General features: G+C 51.4%; 1 protein-coding gene across 1 annotated transcript; it reads left to right on the forward strand.

Moving 5' to 3' along the window:
• The first annotated feature begins 7915 nt into the window (after nt 1-7915).
• On the forward strand, nt 7916-8743 carry LOC128061539 (uncharacterized). Its single transcript, XM_052653907.1, has one exon. The coding sequence runs from the start codon at nt 7916-7918 to the stop codon at nt 8741-8743; it is 828 nt and encodes a 275-aa protein (XP_052509867.1).
• The last annotated feature ends 849 nt before the right edge of the window (nt 8744-9592 follow it).

The raw sequence follows: 9592 nt of genomic DNA on the forward strand, positions 1-9592 counted from the left end.
ACTGGATGAAACACAAGCTGGAATCAGAATTGCTGGGAAAAATATCAATAACCTCATATATGCAGATGACATCACCCTTATGGCAGAAAGTGAAGAACTAAAGAGCTTCTTGATGAAAGTGAAAGAGAAGAATGAAAAAGTGACTTAAAACTCAACATTCAGAAAACAAAGATTATGGCATCTGGTCCCATCACTTCATGGCAAATAGATGGGGAAACAGTGGAAACAGTGGCAGACTTTATTTTTGGGGGCTCCAAAATCACTGCAGATGGTGAGTGCAGTCATGAAATTAAAAGATGCTTGCTCCTTGGAAGAAAAGTTATGACCAACCTAGACAGCATACTAAAAAGCAGAGACGTTACTTTGCTGACTAGGTCCGTCTAGTCAAGGCTATGGTTTTTCCAGTGGTCATGTATGCATGTAAGAGTTGGACTGTGAAGAAGGCTCAGCGCCGCAGAATTGATGCTTTTGAACTGTGGTGTTGGAGAAGACTCTTGAGAGTCCCCTGGACACCAAGGAGATACAACCAGTCCATCCTAAATGAAATCAGTCCTGAGTGTTCACTGGAAGGACTGATGCTGAAGCTGAAACTCCAGTACTTTGGCCACCTGATTCGAAGAACTGAGTCACTGAAAAGACCGTGATGCTGGGAAAGAATGAGGGAGGGAGGAGAAGGGAATGACAGGGGGTGAGATGGTTGGATCTCATTGGACATGGACTCAATGGACATGAGTTTGAGTAAGCTCCAGGAGTTGGTGATGGACAGGGAGGCATGGCGTAATGCAGTCCATGGGGTGGCAAAGAGTTGGACACGACTGAGCAACTAAACTGAAGTGTCGTGTAAATGGCTGATGTCAAGCTGCTGCTGCTGCTGCTAAGTCGCTTCAGTCGTGTCCGACTCTGTGCGACCCCGTAGACGGCAGCCCACCAGGCTCCCCCGTCCTAGCAGTGGTTTAGTAACAAGTTCACCAGATTCTAGAATATTTCAAAAATGGCTTTTGAGAGCCAGTATGAGCTGGCTCCCATGTACCACTACAGCACACTGTGCCTGCCACATGGGGATGTTTCGTAAACATTAGCGATTATTGCAAGTCAGCTGAGCCAACAATTTTCACTGGGCACCTTCCTCACTCCTATTTTGCAGAACAGGGGGTAGAGGTTAGGAGAGGTTCAATACTTATCCAAGGTCACAGCACAGACCAGTTACTTGCTGTCCTGCCAGTAGAAGTGTATGTAAGGACGTATAAATAGAGGAAAACAATAGAATGGAAAAGGCTCGCGATCTCTTCAAGAAAACTGGAGCTACCAAGGGAAATACCAAGCGAAAAATGGAGATACCACCAAAGATGAACACAATAAAGGACAGAAACAGCAAGGACCTAACAGAAGCAGAGGAGATTAAGAAGAGGTGTCAAGAACACACAGAACTATACAAAAAAGGTCTTAATGACCCAGATAACCACGATGGTGTGATCACTCACTTGAGCCAGACATCCTGGAGTGTGAAGTCAAGTGGGTCTAAGGAAGCATTACCACAAACAGAGTTAGGAGAGGTACGGGATTCCAGCTGAACTGTTTCAAATCCTAAAAGATGATGTTGTGAAAGTGTTGCACTCCATACGCCAGCAAATTTGCAAAAAGTTCAGTTCAGTTCAGTTCAGTTGCTCAGCTGTGTCCGACTCTTTGCGACCGCATGGACTGCAGCATGCCAGGCCTCCCTGTCCATCACCAACTCCTGGAGGTTACCCAAACTCATGCCCATCGAGTCGGTGATGCCATCAACCATCTCATCCTCTGTCGTCCCCTTCTCTTCCTGCCTTCAATCTTTCCCAGCATCAAGGTTTTTCCAATGAGTCAGCTCTTCACGTCGGATGGCCAAAGTATTGGAGTTTCAGCTTCAGCATTAGTCCCTCCAATGAATATTTAGGACTGATTTCCTTTAGGATGGACTGATTGTATCTCTTTGCAGTCCAAGGGACTCTTAAGAGTCTTCTCCAATACCACAGTTCAAAAGCATCAATTCTTCTGCATTCAGCTTTCTTTATAGTCCAACTCTCACATTCATACATGACCACAGGAAAAACCATAGCTTTAACTAGAAGGACCTTTGTTGGCAAAGTAATGTTTCTGCTTTTTAATATGCTCTCTAGGTTGGTTATAACTTTTCTTCCAAGGAACAAGCATCTTTTAATTTCATGACTGCACTCACCATCTGCAGTGATTTTGGAGCCCCCAAAAATAAAGCCTGCCACTGTTTCCCCATCTATTTCCCATGAAGTGATGGGACTGGATGCCATGATTTTTGTTTTCTGAATGTTGAGTTTTAAGCCAACTTTTTCACTCTCCTCTTTCACTTTCATCAAGAGGCTCTTTAGTTCTTCTTCACTTTCTGCCATAGGGTGGTATCATCTGCATATCTGAGGTTATTAATATTTTTCCCAGCAATCTTGATTCCAGCTTGTGCTTCATCCAGCCCAGTGTTTCTCATGATGTACTCTGCGTATGTGTTAAATAAGCAGGGTGACAATATACAGCCTTGACGTACTCCTTTTCTTATTTGGAACCAGTCTGTTGTTCCATGTCCAGTTCTAACTGTTGCTTCTTGACCTGCATATAGGTTTCTCAAGAGGCAGGTCAGGTGTTCTGGTATTCCCATCTGTTTCAGAATTTTCCACAGCTGCTTGTGATCCACACAGTCAAAGGCTTTGGTGTAGTCAATAAAGCTGAAATACATGTTTTCTAGAACTCTCTTACTTTTTCCAACAGGAGATGATCCAACAGGTGTTGGCAATTTGATCTCTGGTTCCTCTGCTTTTTCTAAATCCAGCTTGAACATCTGAAGTTCATGGTTCATATATTGTTGAAGCCTGGCTTGGATAATTTTGAGCATTTCTAGCCTGTGAGATAAGTGCAATTGTGCAGTAGTTTGAACATTCTTTGGCATTGCCTTTGTTTGGGATTGAAATGAAAACTGATCTTTTCCAGTCTTGTGGCCACTGATGAGTTTTCCAACTTTGCTAGCATAATGAGTGCAGCACTTTTGGAAAAAGACAACTTAGCAACTGAACAACAACAACAATATAAGCTTATACATGAACATCATCTCCATTCCCTCTTAGAGGGAATTTCCCAGGGCTCATAAAGATGAGATTCCTGTCCACTCCCAGATTGGCTGCTTCTTCTTGAAAACCGTGAGGTGGCTTGGCAAAAGGGCAGTTCTTGCAGTCGGGGGCTCCTGCCAAGCCACACCTGCCCCAGCGCTCCTGAGCACAGATCTGTCCTATCTTGTACCTGCCACACATGGGCCTGGGGAAGTGCTGTTTTGGCGGCTGGTGAGCAGAGGGCTGATATCTTTGAGGGGGTTAGGGGATGAGGCAGGGTTGTGACTCATTATGCTTGGGTGGATGGAAGACTGCAGCTGGTAGAGGGCCAGAGCCCAGCCCAGGAGAGATTTTCAGTCTTGTGGGCGTGTTGGCCCCAAGCCAGATAAAGGCTCAGGTGAGTCACAGAGCTCAGGGTTGCCAGAAGCTGGAGAAGTGTCCTCCAGGCAGGGTGGGGTAGTGGCAATAGAGCCCTGGCCCCTGCTTCCAGCTGTTCCCCTGGACTGAGGTGGACTCCCACGTGTCTGTGGCCTCCTCCATGTCTGCGACCCCCCTCCTTGCCCAGTGCCTGAAACAATGAGACCCTCCTCCCACCATCTGGGGGTCGGGGGCGGAGGGGGAACTCTGAGTGACAGGTGAGGGGCTAATAAGCCACCTATGGAGTAATGGGGCAGGGTCCTATGGTCTCTGGAGAAGGGGGCTGTTCCGTCCACTCTTGGGGAGTCCAGGGAAAGGAGATGCCTTTGAACTCAACCGAGCGGTAGGGGAAGGGCCTCCAATCATCTTGGTGGGACCCGGAGGAGAGAGAGTAGGGATGTGGGGAGGGGCGCTCAGGTGAAAGAGGACAGAGGGGGAGGGGCAAGGGCTTGTGAAAAGTTCATGATTTGCAGTCGATTTGGCAATGCAGCTAAGGAGCCAAGGTTGGAGATGGCCCAGATGGGGCAAAGGTAGGGGCCACTGTGGCTAGAGACGGTGCAGGGAGGGGCAGGATATTCTGAGACCCTGGCATCCATCCTGCAGTGCTAGGGAGGGAGAGGCAGCTGGCCTTGGCTGGAGGGTGGATGTCGGAGGCTCACTGAGAGACAGGGCTAAGCCTCCCTCCAGCCTGGGTCTTCAGGCTGGACCCCTCCCAATGCCTCTCAGCTCTCAGGGTTCCTTACCGAGTCCTCACGGAGTGAGTGGGTGGCCCACCGTCTTCCTTGTTTAGTGCTCGAACCCATCGGCTTTGGGGTCCAAACCCTGGTCTTCGTTCTGGCTGCTGGGTGAGCTTTGATAAGCCTGTTGCTTTCCCTGAGCCTCGAGGACGCCATCTGGGAAGCAAAACCCCTACCTCCCAGGGGTGCTACGAGGATTAAACAGGAGGGTGGATGTGATGCCAGGATCTGACAATGTCGGGTTCGTTGGCACATACTGAGTGCTCTACCACGTCAGTTTCTCAGGGCTGGGTCTGGGCAGGAGGTGGGGCGGGCAGCTCCCCTTCCCTCCCCTTCCCGTGTCCCCGGGCTTAGAGTCAGCTGGACCCCCGCCGGCCAAGCCTGACTCCAGGCTGGGCCCTGAGAGCCCAGGATCTGAGGACGGAACCACCCCTCCCCGCGTGGGGAAGGACACTTTTCGTCTGCTCAACCCCTTCCTGGCCTCCCAGTCTCCCCAGCTCTGAAGACCACTGTGGTCCCCAGGGGACCTCGGGATCCCCTGGAGTTCGGGGAGGCCAGAGGCAGACGTTCCTTTTGATTTTATGGGACCCAGCCTGGCTTTCTGAGAAGATGGGGGAATAGCGCATTCTTCCTGAAATAATTGTCCTGGAGCTATTTCCAGAGGCTCTTAGTGCCCAGGCCAGAAATGGCCAGTGATCTCGGTGCCTGGGTACCTTCAGGACAAATACGCAGAGGCCCAGCCCACTTACTGGCCGTCTGCCTGCCTGCCCGGCCCCCGGCCCAGGACAGGACCAGATCTGGCTGAGGCCCCACAAGGGAATGGTTGCCATCGCTTCTCTGGCCCACTGAGTTTCCCTACACCCCTCTTCCTCCTTCTGGGGGTCCCTCTGAGCCCTCCTCCCAGCTCCCTGTTGCAGTGGCTATAACCACCCCACCCCAAAGCAAAAGGCCCTTCACTCTCAGAGGTTATGAGCGGGGCACTGTCCCAGGGAGGCTTCTGTGTGTGTGTGCTTTGAGATCTTGCAGCTAAACCCAAATGGGAGAACATTCTCCAAAACAATTTGCCTGCACTCTTCAAAGCTACTCATGTCATAAAAGATCAAGACTGAGGGACTTCCAGGCTGAAGGAAGCCAAAGAGATCTGAAAACTAAAGTCAATGTCTGATCACATATTGGTTTCTGGACTGGGGACATAGCTGCCATAGAGACCATCAGATAAAATAATCAGTAAATTGTGGACTGTGTATTCGCTAATAGCTCTGTATCAATGTTAATTATCCTGGATACGTAAGATAACTGGATAACTGGACACATTTTGATAACTGGATACATAAGAAGGTGTCGTTCTCCCAGCTTGTAGGAGATACACGCTGAAGTATTCAAGAGTAAAGGCTGCTGTTGTCTGCAACTGACTCTCAAAATAATAATAATCCATGCGTGTGCGTGTGTGTGGTGCTAAATGTGACAAAAATTAATAATTAGTAGATTGGAATGAAGAGTCTATGGGACTTCATTATCTTGTAAGTTTTCAGTAAGTGAATATTTTGAATGTTTTTTAAAATAGAAAGTAAGAGGGTATTTTCATTACTTGCCGGAAGGGAACAGTGGAGGCCAAGCACCAGGAGCTCTCAAAGGGGGATCTTGTTGATGCATCTGACAGATATGTACAGGATGCCCCTTATGGACCAGGGAGGGGAGGTCACAGGAGCTCTGGAAGGAATCTTTAGACTGTAGCCCACTGCATAGTAGGGACTCAACTCAGAATGGCTGACTGTGTGAGGGCCAGGCTAGAAGGGAGAAAAGCAAGTGCTGCCGTGTTCTGGGTCACTCAGAGGGACAGCTCTTTAGGGAGACTCAGCAAATGTTTGCTGACCCAACGAGAAAAGAAAATTGATGCTGACCACAGCCAACGAGAGTTATATCAGGCCCGGCAAAGAGCTCCCTGACTCTCAGCATAATTAAACACTAGAAAAACAACAGGGGACGCTGGAAAACGTCCACCCCAGCCTCACTTTAAAAATAGGGCCCATCTGTCCTGGAGAGCTTAACGCAGCACCAGCTCTAAGGCAGGAGCCTGACCAGGTTGACCCCTGGAGGCCCTCCTCACCCCAGGGTTCTGTGATTCTATGACATGGCCAGGAGTCTGGAATGGCGGCATCAGGGTATTCCCCAGTGAAGAGCAAGAGGAGGGCTAAGTCATCTACCTCCTAAAGGTAGAGGGAGCCGGGGAGAGGGCCCAGCCCGCCTGGAAGGGAGGGCCCATGGGGGGCAGCCCACTGGCGTCTCCCCTATGTCCGGAGGACGAGCTGGGGTGGGGCTCGACAGGGGATGGAAGAAGTGAGAGTCTGGGCATTCCACGCGATTCAGACCCAAAGGACAAGGGCAGCTGAGGGGCTGTGGGCTGAGATAGGAGCAGGCAGCTGTTTCCTGGGTGGGACAGGTTCAAATACCGCTCCGTCCTCACCAGGCAGAAGTGGAAAATTAGCATCAAGCTGGCAGTCATGGGGGACAGGAATCAGAGCCTTCCTTCTGGAAATGGGGGAGTATTGGGGACCTGGGGGACAAAGGGAATGGGGCTGAGGCTCCTGCCACCTGGGCAGGCCCCAGGACAGGAAGCAGGGTGACCTGGGCCAGAGTCTGGTCAGGCCCTAGTCCCTGCGAAGTGTCCACTCTCAGACCTGGAAGAACCCCAAGAACCCTTCTTTTGTGGGGTGGATGAGATCATCTCCCTTCATCAGAGAAGATGAAGACCAAACACTGTACTCTGGAAACTTCTGTCCCACAAGTCCCACTGTAGACTTACAGCATCTCCTCGCCCCGCCCCTTGGGGTTCGTGAAGTCAAGATCAACTTAGTTACAGGGTTAGCAAGCGCCCCTCCCCATCCCCATCGGTGCCCCTATCCAACAGGTGAGATGAGAACTCTTCCTCAGCAGACTGCTGGTGAGGACAAAGTCACCCCCAACAACACACGGCATTGTCTTTTAGGGGTCATCAGATACACTCAAGACAGTACCTTGGCCCCCACCACTCACAAGCTATGTGATCTGAGGCAAGTCACGTCAACCCTCTGTCAGATAGGAATAGAATAATAACTGCCTCCTGGATTTGTAGTTAAGACTTACAAGTAAGGAACAAGCAAAGGACTGGCAAAGACAAAGCACATATATCGTATCGCTTCTAAGACATTGTTCAGTAGCCGGGTGTACAGTGTAGCGCGTGATTATCTGATGTCACTCTAAAGAATGTGTGTCTTGGTGCCTCGAATTGCACCCTTAGAGACTAAGTCCTTTGTCTCTGTGGTCTTCTGGAGGCCCTGCTTATAAGGTGAATGGGAATTTCAGAATGTGGGCTACAGAGAAAGGAAAAAAGAGACTGCCCCACTTTTTCTAGGGGGGGTCCTCTGACTTCCGTTATTCTCAGGGTCTTGACTTCCTCCCCATCTCTTGCCCTTTGTGCTTTCTGAAGAACATGGGGCCTGCTTTCCTGTTTGAAATAAATCCCTGGGCCTGGGAGGAAGATGGGGAGAGGAACACCTGGAAAGCCCAGTGGGAGGTGGCCGGGAGCTGACCCAGCTCTCTCCCCACCAGGCCCAGGGAACCAGCCTCTAGGTGGGATTTCAGCAGTTCTGTACCATAAAGCTTCTCCGCCTGCCCAGGACAATGTCCGGACACCAAGCGGGCCGTCCCAGCACCGGCAGCCGCAACGTGTCCTTCATGGCCCAGACTCCAGGCTGGCCCCACGGCCCCAGCATGACCGGGGCGAGCAACCCCAAGCGCTCTCGGACGCCAAGCGGCTCCGAGGCCAGCAGCAACCATTCGGAGCCCACCAACAGCCCAGGCTCCCCCAGACTGCCGTTGAGGAGAATCTGCATGGGCCGGCCCTACAACTCCAAGTGTGTGGAGACAAGCCACCTGGCGAAGGGCCCCAAGGCGGCCAGAAAGCCCGTGTGTCGCGGCAACCCCTACTGCCCGCTCTGCACAGATCGTCCCTCGGGTCCCTCTAACCCCACCTTCCTGGATCAGCTCATCAAAGGCATCAGCTACCTCGACAGATCCACCAATGCCTTCTACAGCAACTACCCTAAGCCCCTGAACCTGCCGAGGCTTGCAGCCAACTACCTGGAACGCGCCGCCAACTCCATCCGCCTGGACCACCTGGACCACGCCTCCCCCCGCAGTTATTGTAACCACAGCAGCAGAGCGGCCGCCTTCGACTACCCCTGCGGCAGCACCTCCGTGTTGCCGTCCAGAAGGGCTGTCAACGCTGTGCAGTACGTGGATAACTCTGCAAACACGAGCTGCTTTCCCGGGTTTCAGGGCCAGAACCTCACTCCCATCCTGCCCCAGAGGCCGGGGATAAAGCTGCCTGAGCTCCCCCTGTTCAGCAACGGGATCTTTTCCTTAGGTCGCCTGCCCAAGTTCTGGGAAGCAATCCGCTCAGGCTGCAGAGCCCCGGAGCCCATCTCTAAGCCCTCCAGCTGGTGGTGACATCGACATCAACTGTGAAGAGGGCACATGTCCATCCGGTCGCGGCTGCGGAAAATAAATTGTCTGTGGCAAAATGCTCCTTCCAAGCCTCCACTGGGGTAGGGGGAAGCCATTTAGATGGAGAGGATATACACTTAAGGACCTACAAGGTTGGGAAGGTCAAGGTGAATGGGTGAAGGGGGCGAGTGGTAGGCAGTGGTGGAGACCACTCACGCTAGGGGGAGAGGGGATACCTCATCTAAACCCAGCTCTCAAACAGGTGGTTGCCTTTTCAAGAGAACCTAGGAATCTGGTTTTCTATATATTAGCAACAGATTTGAAAATAGCATGGTGCTGGGATTTCCCTGGTGGCCCAGTGATTAAGGGGCTTCCCTGATAGCTCTGTTGGTAAAGAATTCGCCTGCAAGGCAGGAGACCCCAGTTCAATTCCTGGGTCGGGAAGATCCCCTGGAGAAGGGATAGGCTACCCACTCCAGTATTCTTGGGCTTCCCTGGTGGCTCAGCTGGTAATGAATCCACCTGCAATGCAGGAGACCTGGGTTCGATCCCTGGGTTGGGAAGATCCCCTGGAGAAGGGAACACCTACCCACTCCGTTATTCTGACCTGGAGAATCCCATCGACTCTATAGTCTGTGGGGTCATAAAGAGTCGGACACAACTGAGTGACTTTCACCAGCAGTTAAGATTCCGCCCTTCCATTGCTGAGGGCACAGATTCGATCCCTAATTGGGGAACTAAGATCCCATATGCCGTGTGGCACGGCCAACACAAAACAAAATGCAAACAAAAATATAGTGTTCCGAAGGCTGAACAAGAGCGCTTGCAGGCTGCATGAGTGAGGCCTGCAGG

The sequence above is a fragment of the Budorcas taxicolor genome, chromosome 2 (assembly GCF_023091745.1).
Source record: "Budorcas taxicolor isolate Tak-1 chromosome 2, Takin1.1, whole genome shotgun sequence".
In the NCBI taxonomy this organism is placed as follows: domain Eukaryota; kingdom Metazoa; phylum Chordata; class Mammalia; order Artiodactyla; family Bovidae; genus Budorcas; species Budorcas taxicolor.